At 38.9% G+C, this 22,334-nt stretch overlaps 1 protein-coding gene across 7 annotated transcripts in view; it reads left to right on the top strand.

Moving 5' to 3' along the window:
• The window catches only part of SLC4A4 (solute carrier family 4 member 4), a 351,609-nt gene that overhangs the window by 284,099 nt on the left and 45,176 nt on the right, over positions 1–22,334 (top strand). For all 7 annotated transcript variants that reach the window (XM_045881041.3, XM_045881040.3, XM_045881042.3 and 4 more), the window contains exon 16: positions 12,078–12,269. In XM_045881041.3, coding sequence (XP_045736997.1) covers positions 12,078–12,269 — 192 coding nt within the window. The remainder of the gene's footprint in view (positions 1–12,077; positions 12,270–22,334) is intronic.

Consider the following 22,334-nt stretch of genomic DNA (forward strand, 5'->3'; position numbering starts at 1 on the left):
ACCTCCATACTGTTTTCCAGAGTGGCTGCAGCAGTTTACATTCCCACCAACAGTGTAAGAGGGTTCCATTTTCTCCACATCCTTGCCAATATCTGTTGTTTCCTGAATTGTTAATTTTAGCCATTCTGACAGGTGTGAGGTTGTATCTCATTGTGGTTTTGATTTGTATTTCCCTGATGCTGAGTGATGTTGTGCATCTTTTCATGTGTCTGTTAGCCATCTGAATGTCTTTGGAGAAATGTCTGTCTTTTGCCCATTTTTTAATTGGATTGTTTGTTTTTGGTGTTGAGTTGTTTATGTTCTTTATATATTTTAGATACTAATTCTTTATCAGATATGTCATTTGCAAATACCTTCTCCCATTCCACCCATTGCCTTTTAGTTTTGTTGACTGTTTCCTTCATTGTACAGAAGTTTTTTTATCATGATGAAGTCCCAGTAGCTCATTTTTGCTTTTGTTTCCCATGCCTCCAGAGGCGTGTCTAGTAAGAAATTGCCAGGTCAAAGAGGTTGCTGCCTGTTTTCCCCTGTAGGATTTTGATGCTTTCCTACATTTAGGTTTTTCATCCATTTTGAATTTATTTTTGTGTATGGTGTAAGAAAGTGGTCCAGTATCATTCTTCTGCATGTTACTGTCCAGTTTTCTGAACACCATTTTTTGAATAGACTGTCTTTTTTTCCATTGGATATTCTTTCCTGCTTTGTCAAAGATTAGTTAACCATACAGTTGTGGGTCCATTTCTGGGTTCTCTATTCTGTTCCATTGATCTATGTGTCTGCTTTTGTGCCAGTACCATACTGTCTTGATGATTACAGCTTTGTAATATAGCTTGAGGTCTGAGATTGTGATGCCACCATTTTGCTTTTCATTTTCAATATTACTTTGGCTATTTGGGGTGTTTTCTGGTTCCATACAAATTTTAGAATTGTTTGTTCCAGCTCTGTGAAAAATGCTGGTGTTATTTTTATAGGGATTGCATTGAATATTTACATTGTTTTGGGTAGTACAGACATTTTAACAGTATTTGTTCTTCCAATCCATAAGCATGGAATGTTTTTCCATTTCTTTGTGTCCTCTTCAATTTCTTACCTAAGTGTCCTATAGTTTTCATGTGTAGATCTTTTACCTCTTTGGTTAGGTTTATTCCTAGGTATCTTATGGTGCAATTTTAAATGGGATTGATTCCTTGATTTCTCTTTCTGCTACTTCCTTATTGGTGTATAGAAATACAACAGATTTCTGTACCTTGATTTTATATCCTGTGCCTTTGCTGAATTCATGTATTATTTCTAGCAATTTTTTGATGGACACTTTCGGGTTTTCTATGTAGAGTATCAGTTCGTCTGCAAAGAGTGAAAGTTTGACTTCTTCCTTACCAATTTGGATGCCTTTTATTTCTTTTTGTTGTCCCATTACTGAGGCTAGGATTTCCAGTACTATGTTGAACAGCAGTGGTGAGAGTGGACATCCCTGTCGTATTCCTGACCTTAGGGGAAAAGCTCTCAGTTTTTCCCCATTGAGGATGATATTAGCTGTGGGTCTTTTGTATATGGCCTTTATGATGGTGAGGTATGTTCCTTCTATCCCTACTTTCTTGAGGGTTTTTATCAAGAAAGGATGCTGTATTTTGTCAAATACTTTTTCTGCATCTTTTGAGAGGATCATATGGTTCTTATCCTTTCTTTTATTAATGTTGTGTATTACATTGTTTGATTTGCAGATATTGAACCACCCCTGCAGCCCAGGAATAAATCCCACTTGATCATGGTGAATAATCCTTTTAATGTACTGTTAGATTCGATTAGCTAGTATCTTGTTGATAATTTTTGCATCCATGTTCATCAGGGATATTGGTCTGTAATTCTCCTATTTAGTGGGGTCTTTGGTTTTGAAATCAAGATAATGCTGGCCTCATAGAGTTTGAAAATTTTCCTTCCTTTTCTATTTTTTGGAACAGCATCAGATGAATAGGTATTAATTCTTTTTTAAATGTTTGATAGAATTCCCCTGGGAAGCTATCCAGCCCTGGACTCTGGTTTGTTGGGAGATTTTTGATTACTGATTCAATTTCTTTGCTGGTTCTGGGTCTTTTCAAACTTTCTCTTTCTTCCTGTTTCAGTTTTGGTAGTTTATATGTTTCTAGGAATTATCCGTTTCTTCCCAATTGCCTAATTTGTTGGCATATAATTTTTCATAATAGTCTCTTATAATTGGTTGTATTTCTGCAGGGTTGGTTGTGATCTCTCCTCTTTCATTCATGATTTTATTTATTTGGATCCTTTCTCTTTTCTTTTTGATAAGTCTGGCTAGGGATTTATCAATTTTGTTAATTCTTTCAAAGAACCATCTCCTAGTTTTGTCTTTTTTAAAATTTCTATATCATTTATTTCTGTCCTAATCTTAATTATTTCCCTTCTTCTGCTGGTTTTAGGCTTTATTTGCTATTCTTTTTCCAGATCCTTTAGGTGTAAGGTTAGGTTGTATACTTGAGACTTTTCTTGCTCTTGAGGAAGGCCGGCATTGCTATATACTTCCTTCTTATGACTGCCTTTGCTGAATCACAAAGATTTTGGACTGTCATGTTTTCATTTTCATTTGTTTCCATGTATTTTTTTAATTTTTTTCTTTAATTTCCTGGTTAACCCATTCATTCTTTAGTAGGATGTTCTTTAACCTCCATGTATTTGTGGTTTTTCCTAATTGTTTCTTGTGATTGACTTTAAGTTTCAAGGCATTGTGGTCTGATAATATACATGGTATGATCTCAATCTTTTTGTACTGTTGAGGCCTGATTTGTGACCCAGTATGTGATCTATTCTGGAGATTATCCTATGTGCACTTGAAAAGAATGTGTATTATCCTGCTTTAGAATGAAATGCTCTGGATATATCTCTTAAATCCATCTGGTCTAGTGTGTCATTCAAAGCCCTTGTTTCCTTGTTGATCGTCTGCTTAGATGGTCTGTCCATTGCTGTGAATAGGGTGTTAAAGTCCTCTACTATTATTGTATTATTATCAATGTGTTTCTTTAAGTTTGTTATTAATCGATTTATGTATGTGGCTATTCCCAAGTTGGGGGCATAAATATTTACAAATTTTAGATCTTCTTGTTCGATAGATCCCTTTATTATGATGTAATGCCCTTCTTCATCTCTTATTTTAGTCTTTGGTTTAAAATCTAGTTTGTCTGATATAAGTATGGCTACTCCAGCTTTCTTTTGATGTCTTTTAGCATGATAGATGGTTCTCCACCTTCTCACTTCCAGTCTGGAGGTGTCTTTGGGGGGTCTAAAATAAGTCTCTTGTTGGCAGCATATCTATGGGTCTTGTTTTTTTTTTTATCCACTCTGATACCCTCTATCTTTTGATTGGAGCATTGAGTCCATTTACATCCAGAGTAGTTATTGATAGATATTAATTTAGTGCCATTTTATTACCTGTAAAGTCACTGTTTCTGTACATTGTCTCTGTTCCTTTCTAGTCTTTGTTTCTATTTCTCTCTTTGCCACTCAAAGGGTCCCCTTTAATATTTCTTACGGAGCTGGTTTAGTGTTTCCAAACTCCTTTAGTTTTTACTTGTCTTGGAAACTCTTTATCTCTCCTTCTATTCTGAATGACAGACTTGCTGGATAAAGTATTCTTGGCTGCATATTTTTCCCATTTAGCATGTTGAATACATCATGCCACTCCTTTCCGGCTTGCCAGGTCTCTCTGGACAGGTCTGCTGCCAGTCTTAATGTGTCTGTCCTTGTAGGTTAAAGACCTTTTTTCCCTAGGTGCTTTCAGAATTCTCTCTTTATCTTTGTATTTTGCAGGTTTCACTATGATGTGTTGTGACATTGACCTGTTGTTATTGATTTTGAGGGGAGTTCTCTGTGCCTCTTAGACTTGAATGTCTGTTTCCTTCCCCAGATTAGGGAAAGTCTCAGCTATAATTTGTTCAAATAAACCTTCTGTCCCTTATTCCCACTTTTCTTCTTCTGGGACTCCTGCAATACAGATATTATTGTGCTTTATGGAATCGCTGAATTCCCTAAGTCTATATTCGTGATCTAATAGTTTTCTTTCCCTCTTCTTTTCAGCTTCATTATTTTCCATAATTTTATCTTCTATATCACCTATTTGATCCTCTACTTCTTCGTCCTCATTGTGATTACATCCAGTTGGTTTTGCTTCTCAGTTATAGCATTTCTTTTGGCCTGACTAGTTTTTAGGTCTTTTATCTCTGCAGCCAGGGTTTCTGGTGTCTTCTGTGCTTCTTTCAAACCCAACTAGTATTCCTGTGACTGTTGATCTAAATTCTTGTTCATATATATTGCTTATATCTGCTTTGAACAAATCCCTGGTTGTGATTTCCTCTTGATCTGCCTTTTGGGGAGAATTCCTCCATCTTGTTACTATGTCTAGGTTTCTGTCTTTTGCATATTATGAAAGCTTGTTATGTTTTCTGCTCCTGAGAGTAATACCATATTAAGAAGGCGTCATATACTGTCCAGGGCCTGGCTCTTCAGGAAGTATTTCTGGTGTATGCTGTGTACACTCTACTGTTGTGTTTTGGCTGCTCTTTCCCACAGGTCAGTCCCCTACAGAGTTCCTCCTTGCTTGCATTGGGGAGTGTTTGGACCCTTAACTAGGTGTGCTTTGATTTGCTTGTTAAGATAAGCCTGATTAAAAAAAAAAAAAAAGTCCTGATCTAAGAAAAGAGAAAAGGAAAAGGAACCAAAAAAAAGCAAACAGACTAACAAAAAACTATAATCCTAATACCAAAGAAAAAAGAAAAAAAAAAAAAAAAGGAAAGAAAGCCTGGTCCTATTTTCACCAGAACAGAAGCTGATGCTTTGGAGCACTCTGTAATCAGTAGACTTGGTGCATGCGGGTGGCCTGTGCTGGTCCTCTGGGAGAGAGGCCCACTGTGCAGGCTCACAGTCAGAACTGCCCTGGTAAAGATACCCCTGCTGGGCACAGTGGGTGCAGAGTTCAGTATACGTGACTCCAGCCTCCACTGGAGCTGCTGTGTTTCTCTCTGAAATCTGACTGTGCTGGTGAGCGGGGCGGGGGAGGATTGGAAGATGGCATCCCCCCCACCCTCTCGTCCCTGGGGACGGGAACCTGTGGCTGCCGCTGTTCAGGAGGCCCTCAAAGGAAAGGGAACAGTCTCCCCTCCTGTGTCCCAGACTTTTATCAGATCCCTGCCCTCAGCCTGTCCATGCCCGGGCTGTTGACATGGCTGGCACCACAGTTCTCCTGTGTTTTATCTCTGGCCAATAGTGGCTGGGATTCAAACTCCAAATCTTAAAGGGCACAGCAAGGCATGGACCCACTCGCCTGCCCTGGAGGAGAGCCTCACAGTGCCGCACCCGGCACTGTTGTGTCCCAGAAAAGCAGTCCCATGTTGCGCACACACGGTGACTGGAGTCTGTTGTGATGATCAGTGAAAAGCTGGGACCAGGTTATCTGCCCTCTGTGTGTAACTCTGTCCCCTACTGTTGAACGGCTGTTCAAAGGCTCCCAGCAGGCCTTTTGTCCTTGGAGAGGCAATATACCCTCTTCCAAATGTACTCCAGGAAGGGGCGTGATCAGGGCGCCTGTGTGGGTCAGTCAGTTAAGTGGCTGCCTTCAGCTCAGGTTATGATCCTAGGGTCCTGGGGTTGAGTCCCACATCAGGCTCCCTGCTCGGCGGGGAGTCTGCTTCTCTCTCTGCCCCTTCCCCTTGCTCGTGCTCTTTCTCTTGCTTTCTATCTTGCTCTCTCTCAAATAAATAAATAAAATCTTAAAAAAAAGGGAAGGGGTGCGATCTCTCCCCGGGCAACCCAGTGGATCCCCTCACCACAGCATGTTGTGCAAACCCTACGCACTGCTCCCTCTCCCACTCTCTCCCTCTCTCCCTGACTTCACTCCATGAAAAGCGCTCCCTATCCTTGGTGGCCCCACAGCTTTTCTCTCCCGCAATTCACAGCTCCAAACCTTGCATCTGCCACGTTCTCTCCCTCCACTTGTGCAGATTCTTTTCTTAATCCTCAGATCGATTTCCTGGTTGTTCAAAATGATTTGATGTTGATATAGCTGTATTCAAGGGACCAGGCAAGCCTAGGGTTCCCCAAATACTCTGCCATCTTAACTCCTCCCTTTATCTGGCAAGTTTCAGTTTAAAGTTTATTTTACTTCACTTTTGTTCTCCAGATAAAAAGGGTAGATAAATTGGTAGATATCTTCCTTGAATATGTCAAACAGTTGGATCTTGATGAATGATTTCAGTTAACTAAAATTTCTTTGGGAACCTGATGTATCATAAGTTAAACCCTGCCTCTGTCTTGGTCAGTTCTTCTTTCTTATTTTTTAGTGACACATAGTCCCTTTGGTCTGCAGGCTCTATACTTCTGTCATTTCTAGGCTTTATCCATCCCTGGTGCAAAAAATTGCCAAAGCCCTAGTCAGTCTCTCTCTCACTTAATCTTTCACCTTCCTTTCCCCATTCTTGTATTTTTCCAGCATGCCCTCCTTCCTTCCATCCCCATAGCCGGGTTCTTTCTCAACCACCACAAACACTGCAGAAGTCTTCATCAGCCCTAAAGAACTTGCCTTGATCTTGTAGGACTTGCATACTCTAGCCTATCCTTTTGCTACTGTATTACTTGAAAAAATAGTCTGGGTAGCTTTTTCAATTTTTTCATCCTCACTTATTTCTCAACTCAGTTCTCTCCTTTGAATCTCCCTCTAGTATTCAATATTAGGAGTATTCAGTATTAGGAGTTAGTTGTGAATGTGTTAAATTTAAGAGGAAAAAAAAACCAATGTGGATTTTGTTGTCTTCATCCCTCATCATCTTGGCAACACTAGACCCTCTCAGCTCTCCTCCACATATGACCCTTTTTTCCTCCTCCCTTGATTTTCAACATTCTTAGGTACCTTTCCTTTTACCCATCACTCTCATGGTATATTTATAATCTTTTGTGGTATCTTCACTTTGTTGTGGGTACCTTAGATGTTTCACACTCTTTTCCTTCCCCTAAGTTGACATCTTCACATCTGACGTCTCTTCTAGATCCAGGTCTCCAGACAAATTAGACATCTCTCTGGGCAGCAGGGCCAGTATTCTTGCAATGGAAAGTTATAAGCATCATGAGAAATAGAGATAATGTGCTAATCTTAGAGTTCTGACAGACAGAAGGGACTTCTGAGATTATGTTTCCTTTTGTTTTGTTCTTAAACTTTTGACATAAGTAGTAAATTATGATGTATAGAATTCTGTATAGGAAATAAAGATCAAAGCCACAGGGGAGTAAGAATCACCTATAAGGAATAAAGGACAGAAGCTGTGAGATAAAAGGCCCCTGAATTAAGCCCAGGAGAGATAATTGTGACTTCAATAAGGGTGGTAGCAGCTGGAGCTGGAACCTACAGCCCTGAGATCAAGAGTCACATGTTCCACCAACTGAGCCAGCCAGGCACCCCTAATTTTGCATGTATTTTGAGATCATTTTTGCCATAATGTGACATGTGAGAAAGAGAGGAATTAACAATGACTTCAAGGTTTTTTGCTTTTAGAATCTAGAAGGATGAAGTTGCTATTAACAGAGATGGGCAAGATCCTAGGGGAACAGGATTTAAGGAGGAATCAGAAACTAGCTTTGGACATGTTAAATTTAAAATGCCCATGAGGATTCAGACAGGGATGTAGTTTACCAAGAAGTAGTTACAAAACAATTTTTATTTTATTTGGAGAACGTTTGCTGATGAGTTAACAAGTCATCGTCAGTCTTGTGATCATGACTTTGCTCTTAGAGTAAATGAAAACTGGAGTGTGGTTGACATACAAAGAGAATGTTGTACTGTGAGGATGGAATAGCCTCACTTATGACAGCACCCGAGCAGTGCTTCTAAAGCTTCTTTGTATCACTGCTTCCTTTGAGGTTCTAATGAAATCCATGGTTGCTTTTCCCAGATACACACTCACACACATAGTATCTTACGTGATATTTCAGGGGACTCAGGGATTTCTTTCTTCAGGTCACTTAACATCTGTGCTGGATATGTCCAACCCAGGATTGCCCTCTTTTAGGAGCCAGTGTTACTTGGTGTACATTTTCCACCATGACGTCCTGAGTGATAATCAGAGTGCTTTGCATGTGAAGAGTACTATTCTGTACTGTGATCATAGTGACCTTCCTGGTCCTCTTTTTCAGCCATGTAAGTGAAAAGTCTTATTGACACTTGCACAGGAAAGTGAAGTTACTTTTTTTCTGTTTTCCAATTAAATAGTGGTAGAGCTGAGATTGAAGCCCATGAGGGTGTTTTCCCAGTCTGCTGTTTTGATATTATGTTCAGTATTTACTTCAGATAAATTCTTTGGGAGTTGTGTGAACCTGAGAAAGAATCATTTCCATCTTTTTGCTTTTTCTATGACTTACCACAATTTGAAAATACAAATGATCAAAACCAAAACTGTTTTACAGTGACTCAACCAGTATCAAAAACACTATCCATGAAATAATAATGTAAGTATAAAAGGTCATCAAACAAAAATGTGGGATGTACTATATGAATGAAGCATGAAGATTTTATTTAAAAGTATAGTGGAAAGTAATATAGGAGTCTTAGACAAGAAATTAAACCAAGGCAGACAAACTTTTTCTGTAAAGGACCAGAGAGTATGTATTTTAGGACTTACGGGTCAGATATCTGGTCTTTGTTGAAATTACTCAACACTGTAGTTCTAGCACAAATACAGTGATGAATGTTATGTAAAGAAATGAGCATGATTATGTCTCAATAAAACCTTATTTATGAAAACAGGGGCCAGGCTGAATTTGGCCTGTGGGATATAGTTTTTTCAGTCTTGGATTAAACTACTCATGGCAATTTTAGATAACTTATAAGTGATAGATATAGATAACATTTATTTATTTATTTTTAAAAGATTTTATTTATTTATTTGAGAGAGAGAGAAAGAGAGCACAGGTGGGGGGTGAGGAGGGACAGAGGGAGAGGGAGAAGGAGACTCCCCACTGAGCAGGGAGCCCAATGTGAGGCTCGATCCCAGGACCCTGAGATCATGACCTGAGCTGAAGGCAGACGCTTAACCGTCTGAGCCACCCAGGTGCCCCAGATATAGATAACTTTTAATAAGACAGCATTTTTTTTTTTTAGATTTTTTATTTATTTATTTGAGAGAGAGAATGAGATAGAGAGCATGAGAGGAGGGAGGGTCAGAGGGAGAAGCAGACTCCCTGCTGAGCAGGGAGCCCGATGCGGGACTCGATCCCGGGACTCCAGGATCATGACCTGAGCCGAAGGCAGTCGCTTAGCCAACTGAGCCACCCAGGCGCCCCAAGACAGCATTGTTTTTAAAGCAGTGTTCCCCTCAGACTAAGTTAGGATTCCAGAGAGGTAACTCAGTGTCTGCCTTGAGGTGGATCAGGGGTATGGAGAGAGAGAAGCTCAATGCCTCTTAACTACATAGCACAGAATAACTCAGTTTTATCAGTTTTAAATATTGGGGTTTCAGGTAGGTTTTACATGAAGAAATATTTCACTGATAATTAAAATTTGAAAACTATTGGGTTATAGCAAGTGGTAACTATAATCTGTACAGTTTCTTTTTTTATGTTCCCTTTACATAGGCAAAGCAGAATGGATCTCTGAAGTAAAAATTATCATTTGTACCCAAAAGTTTCTGTTTCATAGATAACAAAATGAGATATATTGGGGTAAAAATTTATTATAAATTAGATGTGTTTCAATTAAATTATTAGCTAATTATCTAAAACTCTACTTTTTATACTTACATATACACACCATTAATAGATGAACCATGCTTTGTCTTAATGTTTAGTTTGTGATATGAATGCTGCCTAAAGTCCTATGAAGCTAATCTTCATTGATATCAGCTTATATGGAATAATAACACTGAAATAACACAAATAATATAGATGCCTCTTCAGTGATATTTAAATAGAATTATTTATTTGCTAGAGTTAAACTTTTATGGGAGTGGGAAACTTCGTGTATATAGATTCTGAGATGTCTGTGCACACTGCGGGAAGTTTTTATATTAAAGCCCTTAGATGGTTTGGAAGCTAAATTGTTGGAATGACAATACAAAAAATCACTTGAGGCTTACAAAATAGTGATATTGGCATTTTAGGTTGATGTAAATGAGAAAACATATCTATCATTTTTATGTACGTGTGTATTGTTTTTCGTCTCACCCTGAATCTCTGTAAGAGAATCAATAAAAATTGCCTGTTGGGATTGTCTTAACACAGCTTACTTCTTTGGGTTATAAAGAAGGAATCTGCTGATATTAAAGTGCTGAAGTGATATTATGGTAAATTTTTGCTGATCTGAAAACAAAGAAATCTGTTACGTATTATGACCTCTAAACTTTAAATGTGTTCTGCTAAAAACATCCATATGCAGAAATCTGAAAAACAAGATGAGACATGATTAATCACCTCTCAGAAGAAGAGTTTGATAAAGGAATAATTATGTAATTCAGCTGTTTATAAGTTGAAACTAATACCGAAAAAAAATATTTCAGGGAAAGATCTAGATTTCATTTTTTTTTCATTGACTTATGTAAAGCACTTTACCTTTTGAGCTCTATAACAATATGACTCTTTCTGGTCAGAAATACTTCTTTTACATGTGTGATCTTCTTTTATGACCAGGTTACTTACATCAAGAGAATTCACTGAGTAGTAAAGGATATTGATGATGTGTTTGGTATGAAGTAGCACTCTTGCCCCAAAGGACAGGAGAAGTTTATCTTTCCATATTTATTTGCAAGGTATTCTCAAAGAACTCTTCTTTTAACACATGGCATACTCATTAGCCCTGGACCCAAGAGGAAGTCCAAGATCACGGCACTGGCAGTTTGAGTGTCTGATGAGGACCCACTTCCTGGCTCATAGACAGCTGCCTTCTCACTGCGTCTTCGTATGGTAGATGAGACAAGGGAGCTCTCTGGGGCCTGTTTTACAGGGACATGAAACTCAGTCATCAAGGCTCCATTCTCATGACCAAATCACCTCCTAAACACCATCACATAGGATTTTCAGCATTCTTAGGGGAATTGTAGTCAGCACCCCATGAGTGTTGTGGAAGTGGCTGCAAGAGGGCATCACATTTTAGGTGAAGCAGGTCTTATGTGACTGCAGGCAGGTGTGAGCTGGCGGCAGCTAAAACCCCGAGCGGCTAGGGGATGAGCGCCCTGGCCTTACCACTGTGCTAGCAAAAAGAGTCTCCTGCACATTAGAAACCGAAAATAGGAACAGGAGTTAGCTGCTATCAAGAAGTACTGACAACATGATAGCAGTTCATGAGATAGAAGAAAATTTGAAAACTGACCCATGAGCTTGAGGTCATGTAACACAGGGATAGATTAGATAACCCCCACACAAATCCACTGCCCATCACCGCGTATTCTAGCACTGACTACTCATGAAGCTGACCTGGAGTCAACAACAACAACAAAAAGCTGTATTTTATCAGGATGTGCAATTGAAAACGCAGGGACCATCAGCATTTTTACAGCTTAATTCCTTAAACCACCAGTCTCTAGTTATTTAGAAAAGAAATAGCTCTTTTGTGAAAGTGCTGGGTAAATTCACGGCTAGCCTAATAAAACTTTTAGAGAGCATTGACCATAGGGCCATCAGCTTGAGTCCAGAGAAGCCGTGCACTGCGAAAGTGAGTACTTTTTGAACAACCAGTTGTTTTAGAGAGTCTCACATTATGGATATTAGTGTGTCTCAGTTGACTCTCAGGAAGGTTGACAGGAAAGAAGGACTTTGTGGTTTGTTTCTGTGGAATAAATGGGTGATTGTAGGACTGTAGCTCAAACTAGGTAACAGATTGCATCATTTCCATTGTATTTTCAATCATTGCTAGCCTCCTGGCCTCCCTTACCAATGTTATTCCATTAACACTTCATCAAGTTTCACCCTCCAGTGGTTACCCACCAGCTGTTCGGCAGAGACTTTTAGCCTAATCCCTACATAGCCCATCAAATATCAAATGCTGCTTTTGATGCGTTGGTGTTCTCTAGAAAAATTTTTGTGTTTTTCTTTTTCAGTACCATAATGCTACCTTTGACTGGGCATTTTTGTCAACGAAGAAGTGTTTGAAATATGGAGGAAAGCTCGTGGGGAACAACTGTGATTTTGTTCCTGATATCACCCTCATGTCTTTCATACTCTTCTTGGGCACCTACACCTCTTCTATGGCTCTGAAAAAATTCAAAACTAGCCGTTATTTTCCAACCACGGTAAGTACCTAAGCTTTAAATAACTTTCACTGAGTTTATACTGTATCAACAATAATACAGTGTTACAGAATGAAAAAGTCACCTGTAATTCAACTTTCACAATACAACTTTGTGCATTTAAAAATTGATTTCCAGTCTTTGTCCATGTGTGTGTTATGTATTTTTAACCAAATTGAAGTCCAGCTTTGAAAAGCCTTCCAAGGATTTTGCTCACATAATTCTGTCGTACATTCTATCATAACTCTTATTGTACTGAGGGAAAAAGTGGGATGTATTCTAGTATCTAAAAATGCACGAGTAAGAAAAAGACCTTTTATTTATTTATTTTTTCAGTTTTTGAAATGCATTTTTAAAATTTTTTATTGTTATGTTAATCACCATACATTACATCATTAGTTTTGATGTAGTGTTCCATGATTCATTGTTTGCGTATAACACCCAGTGCTCCATGCAGAACATGCCCTCTTTAATACCCATCACCAGGCTAACCCAACCCCCCACTCTCCTCCCCTCTAGAACACTCAGTTTGTTTTTCAGAGTCCATCGTCTCTCATGGTTCATCTCCCCCTCCGATTCCCCCCCTTCATTTTTCCCCTCCTGCTATCTCCTTCTTCTTCTTCTTCTTCTTCTTCTTCTTCTTCTTCTTCTTCTTCTTCTTCTTCTTCTTCTTCTTCTTTTTTAAGAAAAAGACCTTTTAAATCCATAGTTTTAAAGTACATAAGCAAAAACTCCTCATATTAGCAAAGAATTTTGATGTAGAATTTCTAATTCATTAACTGTACATGTGGTAATTTAGTAGTTGAATTATGGGCTTTGGGAATAAACTTAAACTGTGTTGTTACACCCATATTGGTATAAGATAGGAGCGTCATCTGAGCCAAAATTTCCTTCCCATAATGATGAATACCATAGAGCAGAAAAACAGATAATTGAGCTGGGTTGTGCAGACATCCTGTCTCCCATTAATATGCTTGGGTGAACGTAAATTCAAAACTGTGGTTCATGGAGAGACTACAAGATAAGAGCAACATTTAGTTAATGGCGTTTTGTTTTTTTACCTGCAGAGTGAAACTAAGATAACCCTTTGCTTTGCAGTTCAGTTCTCAGTGTTTAGGATGTCAGTATTTCTTAGGTAATCCTGATTATACCTGATTTTTATCAATGAGCTGCTCTTTGCAGCTGGAATCTCATGAAATTTCTACCCTTGTGTTTTGTGTGGAAGGAGTGGAAAGACTTTAGAAGACATGAGATAGAGTTGCTGAAATTACTTTCTTTCATTTCCTACATATGAAACATAATATATTCACACTGAGGAAATTTTTTGACTTTTTCTTATAAAAACTGATTTTTCTTATAAAATTGAAAAGGGAAGGATTGATAATTGTTTTTAGTTTGTTTGGGCTGCTATAACAAAATACCATAGACTAGGTGGCTTATAAGCCACAGAAATTTATTTCTCATGGTTCTGGAGGCTGGGAAGTCTGAGGTCAGGTACCAGCAAGTTTGGGTCAGGACCCTCCTCCTGGCTCATAGCCAGTGCCTTTTCACTGTGTCCAAGCATGGAGGAAGGGTTAGGGCTCTCTGTAGGGCCTCTTCTATAAAACCACTAATCTTATTCATGAAGGCTCCACCCTTATGACCTAATAAGCACCTCCTGAAGGTACCACCTCCTGATACAATCTTTTTGGAGGGTTAGGATCTCAACATAAGAATTTGAGGGTGACACAGCACTGAGACCATAGCAATAATGAGATGTCCCAAACTAGCTGGGCCAAGGAATGAAAAATTTTTACAAAGTAAAATGTAGAAAGAAGTATTCAACTTAATATGTCTAAAACAGGCATCGCAAAATGGTGGTCAACAGGCAGAATTCAGCCTACAGCCATTCTTTGTTTAGACCATAGTGTGTAAACAAACACACACACACACACACACTTGTGTGCACACACGCTTGAGGCCTTAGGTGGAACCTGTACTTTTCAGATAGTTATTGTCCTCATAACTCTCTATTGTCTAAGACTTGGCTGCTCTGTACGTTCAGATTAACTGCCCATCCCTGAAGATATTTGAGCTTGTAACACCAGTTCACACACAGAGAAACATGCTTACTTAATCCACCTCTTCAATGGTACGAGTTTTGTGTAGGCCAGATGCCTTAGGTAAATGTCTTTGAGGATGATTCTTCTTCCCTATTGAGGTTTTTCCTTCTTAGTTTTTAATTCATTAGACCTCTCTCTCTCTCTTTTTTTTTTTTTGGCTCACATCTTGGGAATTATCACCCTTTTTATCTTTCCTACTTGCCAAAGTCTGAAATTATTATATAGACATAGCAGGTGAAAAGTAGAAAATGTGTGAAGCAATTGTTAAGTTGTAATTTACAAAATAAACTAGTTTCAACCTTAAGATGAATAAAGATCATTTCAACTGCCTATGTAGGCATCACCTTTTTCTTCAGCAAGAACTCCCAAATTGATAACAGCTCTTCAGCCTTAAAGGAATTTTCCCCTTATAAGAACCCAAGCAGGTCATTTCTCAATGTCGATAAGTGCTGCTGAGAAAGTCATGAGCATGTGAAAATGGAATAATGATAGCATTCCAGTTGCAATTCCTATGAAGAGGTTTCTCAGCATAGTTTAGAATTGTATATAGCAATCATAAGATAAAACAGAGAGGAGAAAATATATGTGATTTCTAAGGAGCAATGTTGAGGTGTGTGTAGGCTTTCAGACTGTCATCTCTCTTACTTTATATTTACAGCTAAATAATAGCAGTACATACATAAATTCATACATGCACAAGTAATAACATCTTTTTTGCTCTCTCATTTGCCAAAATATGTTAGGATTTAAGCTGTCATTTAGAAGGGTGGTCTCTCTAGATAGAGACCAATAGGTTTATAGATTCTTATGCTTACATATTATGTTCTACAATTACAACTTGTATGCTTAAACAGAATAAATTAGACAATCCTCGATTGCTGTGACAAGAATCAAGCCAACTGTTACTACTTCCTCGCTCATACCAGCCATTCACATGAAACTGCTAAAATCTCAAATTGCTAATGCTAGATGACAGTGCCCTTGTCATACAAAATATCCTCTTTTCCTTTAGCTTGCCCAGCCATTTCTCTTTTGCATTCTCATTTCTAAACATTTATAGGTTAGTCAATTCAGACTGTAAACTGCTGGAAAACTGTTTTGCTTCTATATGATTCCTTACATCAATTAGCACATGGCTGGACACAGACTCAGTACTCCATCCTTGCTGACTCGTGGAAAGCAGTGAAGGAGCGATGAATGCTGCATTTTGTGGACAAAGCACAGATGTGAGAACCCAGAAGATGCAGATTCTAGTGCTGGCCCTACCATTAACTAAGAGTGTGCCCTTTGAGAGCTAACTGTGAACTTTAGTTACCACACCCATAAAAGGAGTGCTCAGCTAGAAGACAGTTAACATCCTTTTAAGCTCGAGTGTTCTATAATTTTAAAGACAGTTTGCTGACTCCATCTCCTAAATTAAGTGAATTCTCCATTTTAAGCTAGAGCTTATAGTAATGATCCAGAGTTACAGATTTCAAAAAATTAATCATTATCTCCATCTTTATGCCAGGTCCCCTCGTACAGCTGCTGCCACCCTCTCTCTGTGGATGATCCACAGTTGTTACATAGCAAATTCAAAATGTGATTTTTCTTTCCACATTTGAACATACTCATCTTCCTGTATTCCGTATCTCGGCTAATAATATCATCTACCCTTACAGCCACCGAAAATCAAAATCTCAGAATCATATTTGGTCTATCAGTCTCAGCAGGAAACAAATTATACACTTGGATGAGATGATTTGAAGGGTTTATTAAGCATTATTTACAAAAGTGCAGTTAGGTTTTGGGAACCCATAAGGGAAAGTGTAGTGTCCAGTGCTCATAGCAGTGGGGTTGTTACTGTCCATCTCTGGCCCAAAGATTGTGCCAAGGAAGTGGTTGCTGGAACCCAGAAGAAGAGAAAAGCCTCGAGAAAGCTGTCCTGGGAGCTGCTGTGACCTTGGACGGAGGGATGTAGCCAGCGTGAGGCGACCTCACAGCAATAAAGCTGTGGGAATAAGTACTTTGATCTCTCTTTTCCTCTGATAGCCTGCCCTGGCTGCTCCCAGACCTAACCCAGCTGGAGAGCAAGGGAACCTACTGCAGACCACACAGGCCCATGTCCCAAGGCAGAGAGCATGGTGATAAGGGGTACAAAATAGATCTGGTGTGACAAAAGATAATATTTATCACATTTGCCTCTCCAAGTTTCTTTTTTTTAATCAAAGTAAATTTGTCACAGTCCCCTCGTTTATCCTGCTCTAATCTCTCTCCCTTATAGTTACACTTCTCTTCCTCTAGTTCTGTCAGTCATTACCTTGGCCAAGACCAGGGTCAGTTATCCACACTTTCTCTCCTTCAGGAGACTAGTGGCAATCCATCAGTATGAGCACTTAAGGTAAAAGAGTTTGTCTTTATTAGCCTGCCTATCAGGAATTTAATTTGTATATTGGGCACAGTCCAGAGAGCCCTAATGCCGAGGGGAATGTGAATGAAAGACCAGTGTACCCCACTGTTTGTCTTCTTTGTGCTCCCCGTTCTTTTTAGAGGTGTGCGCCAGACTTTTACCCCATACAGTTACTGGTCTGTTCCATGAGCCTCAAGTCTTTGGTCAAAGGCGTTTGGCATCAGAGCTTCCTGAGGAGCATCACAGCATCATCTGGGATCTTCTGTGGCAGATGGCTTAGGGCATGCACCTGAAATGCTCTTCCAGAGTGCCATACCAGCAAGTGATCATATGCGTGCAACAGAGATGCCTTCCCTGCACATGCGCTGGTAAAATGGAAGGAGTAGCTGAGAGCAGGAGTGTGATTAGTAGTAGTAGAACTCATAAATTAGGCAACTTCCAAATTAGGCAAAATTTATTGATACTTTGATATATAGTCAAATATAGTGTGGCTTGCTGATGGTTGTAATTGGCATAAAAATGTCTTTCTTTAGGAACCACTTAATTTCCTCTTTTCCCCCATTAGAATAAGTAACAGTTTTGACCCTCACATGAATTGATGTAATGGTAAGATTATTTTATTTTATTTTGTTTTGTTTTTTTATTTTATTTTATGTGTGTATGTATGTACGTATGTATGTATGTATGTATTTTGAGAGGGAGAGAAAGAGAGAGAGGAGGGGCAAAAGGAAAGGGAAAGAGAGAATCTTAGGCAGGCTCCATGCCCAGCCAAGATGGGGCTTGATCTCATGACCCTTAGATCATGGCCTGAGCTGAAATCAAGAGTCAGATGCTTAACTGACTGAGCCATCCAGGTGAGCCAAGATTTTTTTTTAATATGCCTCCTGATTGTTATTGGTAGTTAAATAAGTAAATTCCAGGTAACGTCAACAGCTGTGACACTTTCTACACTTCGTTTAGATGACACTTGAGCAGAAGTTTCTTTAATATCCTTTTTTAAAAACAGTATTCTGTAATTAATTAGTATATTAATTCAATATTGAAAAAAAAATATTGTGACCCTAATGTGTGCTTGATACAATACTAGGTGGTAGGGATGGGTAATTCATGAGCCTGGTCCCTAGTAGGAACTAAGTATATATTTGTTGAATAAATTAGGTTTTTGGGTTTTCAAATGAGTGTGACTCATTTTGATCCTTCTGCTCCATTCATGCTTACTATCTTCTGTGGAATCAAGCTTTGGTGTTTACCTGTGACCTAAGTAAATTGATGATGGTCTTTGAGGAACTGGCTTTATGGATAATAAAAAAGTATAGGGCTTCAGGAATTTCAATGGACATTTAATGAGCTAATATAGTTAGGTGACAAATTTAGTTTTTATCCATGTAAAACAGTCTAGAATTCCACAATTTGCTGTATTTTTGCCTCCATGACTTTTAGTTGACATTTTGGCCTGTGACAGTTCTATTAAAGTAGGATGTGTTTAGTTGGTAAACAGCTCTTTATAAGAATCAGGTGACACCCCTTTCTTTTTTCTTTTTTTCCCAGAAACTCTCTGGTGAATGGTAAAAACTATCAAACTAAAACAAATAATGTATCCAAAAATTAGGAAGAAATAATGGGCATGTATTCTCTGTCCCATTCTAGTGTTAGTAATGCTGGGTGACATTTAGCTGGTTCTTGCAGAAACGTCAGACCACATCATGCCTTTGAAACTCATTTAGAAAATGACTTTGTTGTCAGTGAAGGGGAATCTGATTTTCAAATTCTTGTGTTATTTTGTACCAAGGGATATAATTTTCAAAGTCAAATTTGTTTAATCCAATATTGATTTTCATATTTTTTTCTTAAGAATGACAAAGGGGTATTTGATTATAAGTCTAGCTCAACCTCTTAAACACTTAACAAAGATTATAAATACTTCAGTTCTTATAGATATATGACAAAAAATGCAGCCAACCTGAACTGAGCCCTAATCAAAATAAGGTTGGGAGCACTGATCAGCCAGGTGTTTTGTGAGAGCTTTTAATGGTGGCACAGAAGCAGTCAGTGGACAATAATTTTGACCCTGGTACTTCATTGGTCATAAACACTTTCAGCTTACTTGCACATCATAGAAAAGTCACCAGCATTGAAATCCACTCCTTAACACAAAATGGTCCTCCTGCTCCATTTCCAGATTGTCTGATTTGTACATATGACTTAATTATTCTTTTTAAAATTTTAATTTTTGTACCTTGATATAATTATAAAACCACCTTTCTTTTTAAGTCCTGGAACTCTTTTTTCCTTTTTTAAGATTATTTATTTATTTTAGAGACAGCACAATTGAGCAGTGCAGGGGAGGGGCCGAGGGAGAGGGAGAGAGAGAATCTCAGGCAGACTCCCTGCTGAGCGCGGAGCCTGAGGCGGGGCTCAATCCCACAACCCTGAGATCATTTCCTGAGCCGAAATCAAGAGTCAGCTGCTTAACCGACGAAGCCACCCAGGAGCCCCTAGAACTCTTTATTATGATGTTTTTGGGGGGATATATCAAGAAGACCCTCTTAGAGGGCCAAGAAATTTTGATAATTGGGTCTTAATCATTGCATTTTAGTGTTAGAACTTTGAATACCATCTAGTCCAATCCTGCCTCTTATTTCTGACAAGGGGTCATCTGTAGGCTGCTTGAATGCTTCTTAGAACAGGAACTCATATCTCTGAAGGCATTCCCGATAGAAACAGAAATTTCCCTGCCACAGCCTCTGTCCACGGGGTCTGCCCTTGCCCTTAGGAGCTACACAGAACACGTGAGTCTTTCTTCCCTGTGACAGACTTCACATATTTGAAGACGGGTCTCCCAACAATTTCTCAAGGCCTTCCATTGTTTTTTATGCGGTGTGTTTTCCGGAATCCTATTCCTCTGGTTACCCATCTCTGGAAAAGCTCCAGATTTTCACTTTCTACTTAGAATAATAGTGCCCAGATTGAGACACAGTATGTCCCATGGGATTTGATCATTTGCTTCTGGCATACACTTACTAGGTTTTTTTTTTTTTTTTTTTTTTGTTCTGCTGCTCAGTTTTGAAGCAGGATGCAGGAAGAGGCCCGAGTGGGCTGAAGTCTCACTCACATTCCTGCTGAAAGACTCCATAGGCCTACTTCCCTCTGTTCCATGCTTGGAAAAACAATTTTTTTAAAGGTAGACTTCCATCGGGAAGCTCTAAGCACCACCCAGAGGAAGTGCCCAATCCAATTCCCTTCTTTGTTCCTCGAATCTCTGACTCTAGAATTCACAGCATTAAAATCCTGGAGTCTAAATCAGACTTTCCTTTTATTGAATTCTAACTATAGTGGGTATTATTGATTCAAAGTACAGTGTATTATGATTGCTATACTGATATCAATGCTTATTTCTTTTATAGTGCTATGCTTTGACTACTGCAGGGGGGGATCAAATTTCAAAATTCTCATGGTATTTTATGCCTTTTCGTGATTGCCAAAAGGCACATATTTGTCTGGTATACTTTTTCTCATCTACAATAAATGCTTTTTTTACACTGTTGTTTAGCAGTTTCCAAGCACCACCGTCGTGAGAGGAATTGACATCATGAATTAATATTTACTGAGAACCCACAGGGTCCCTGTTTCTGTACTTGTCTCTGTAACAGCTCCATCCATTGAGAGCCGCCCTGCAGGCACACAGCCTCTCTCCCTGGGTAATTTAGGACCAGCTGCAGCCCTCGCAAAGTGAAAACCAAATGTCCTCTGGGGCTTCAGAGAAACCAGATTCGTTTTTTCCTCCTGTAAATTAACTAGCTTCTCCCTGCTGGTGTCTCCATGATTATGACTCTCTTAATAATTAATAAGAACTATCCTTCATGAAGAGTATGTTTATAGTAGATTTATTACGTTGTTTTTGCCCCAGAACAAGAGAACAGTGTATGGTTGTTTGAATTTCGCTTCCTATCCATGTAATTTCTTCTTTACTTTGATAGTTTAAATATTTAAGCTTGTTTCTTAGTGTTTCTTATTAGATTAGTTGAGATATTTTTTTTTTTTATTTTTAAAGAAAGGATTCTTTTTTTTTTTTTTTTTTTTTGAGACCGAGAGAATGAGAGGGAGGAGGGTCAGAGGGAGAAACAGACTCCCCGCCGAGCAGGGAGCCCAATGCGGGACTCGATCCCGGGACTCCAGGATCATGACCTGAGCCGAAGGCAGTCGCTCAACCAACTGAGCCACCCAGGCGCCCCTAGTTGAGATATTTTATAATTAATTCTGTTAGAGGACAGAAATATTTTTCTCCTGTTCATTTTTAAAATTAAAAAAAATGGGTAAACTGGGGCGCCTGGGTGGCTCAGTTGGTTAAGCGACTGCCTTCGGCTCAGGTCATGATCCTGGAGTCCCGGGATCAAGTCCCGCATCGGGCTCCCTGCTCGGCAGGGAGTCTGCTTCTCCCTCTGGCCCTCCCCCTCTCATGCTCTCTCTCTCTCTCTCTCATTCTCACTCTCAAATAAATAAATAAAATCTTTAAAAAAAAAAAAGACTAAAAAAATGGTGAACAAAAATAAAAGAGCTCAAAACCAGTTTGATATAAAAGGATCTTAGTTGAAACACTTTTCTTTGCCTTATTCATGAATGGAGGTAGGAATTCTCTTACATTTTAGCACATCTGTTTACCATTAAAAAATAAACCTTTTTTTTATAGCAAGCCCTTGCTATATATGAGTTGTCTTAATTTGTGTTTCACTTAGATTGTCATAGTTTATGTGCCTAGGATATTGAAGTTTGAACTTGGAGGGACTTAGTGTTTGGCTGGAAGGACATCCACAAGTTATATCTGTCCAAGCTAGATTTGAAACCTCCCAAATCCACAGGATTAGGTATGAAATCCTGTGGAAACAGGTTTCTCATGAAAACTTTGGCACTTCTAATCATTACCAAGAAGAGCTAGAAGGGGGCGCCTGGGTGGCTCAGTTGGTTAAGCGACTGCCTTCGGCTCAGGTCATGATCCTGGAGTCTCGGGATCGAGTCCCGCATCGGGCTCCCTGCTCAGCAGGGAGTCTGCTTCTCCCTCTGACCCTCCTCCCTCTCATGCTCTCTGTCTCTCATTCTCTCTCTCGCAAATAAATAAAAAAAATTAAAAAAAAAAATCTAAAAAAAAAAAAAGAAGAGCTAGAAGGGAATTAGAAACTATGGGTTTCTAATTTGATTTCTTTATTTACATGTTGGCACATAAAAGGTTGTTGTTTTGGAGTTTTTGAAAGAGCCTCAAGTTTGATGAAAATGGAAAGTAAAATAAACAGAAAACATGAAGGGAAATTCATGTATTTTTTTTTTTTCCTAAATGTGTTTGGAAATGTGAGAAGGACCTCAAGAGAGTGATTCTTATCTCCTTAAAGTCAAAGCTCTTGTTCACAGGTCCTAGGGTGTATCTAGTAAAAGCTGTATTTACTCAGCACTTGACATTTTTCGGGCACTTTATAGTTCTACTGTCAGTTTTCCCTCATTCAAATTAAAGTTTAATTTTAGTATAGGGTAAGACCTGAACAGTCTACTAAAATAGCACCCTTGCCTGCCTTCTCCAGTTAGAGGATT

This window comes from Mirounga angustirostris, unplaced genomic scaffold, assembly GCF_029215605.1.
Source record: "Mirounga angustirostris isolate CCGP_5_RB_7025 unplaced genomic scaffold, mMirAng1.0.hap1 SCAF_2, whole genome shotgun sequence".
NCBI classification, from domain to species: Eukaryota; Metazoa; Chordata; class Mammalia; order Carnivora; family Phocidae; genus Mirounga; species Mirounga angustirostris.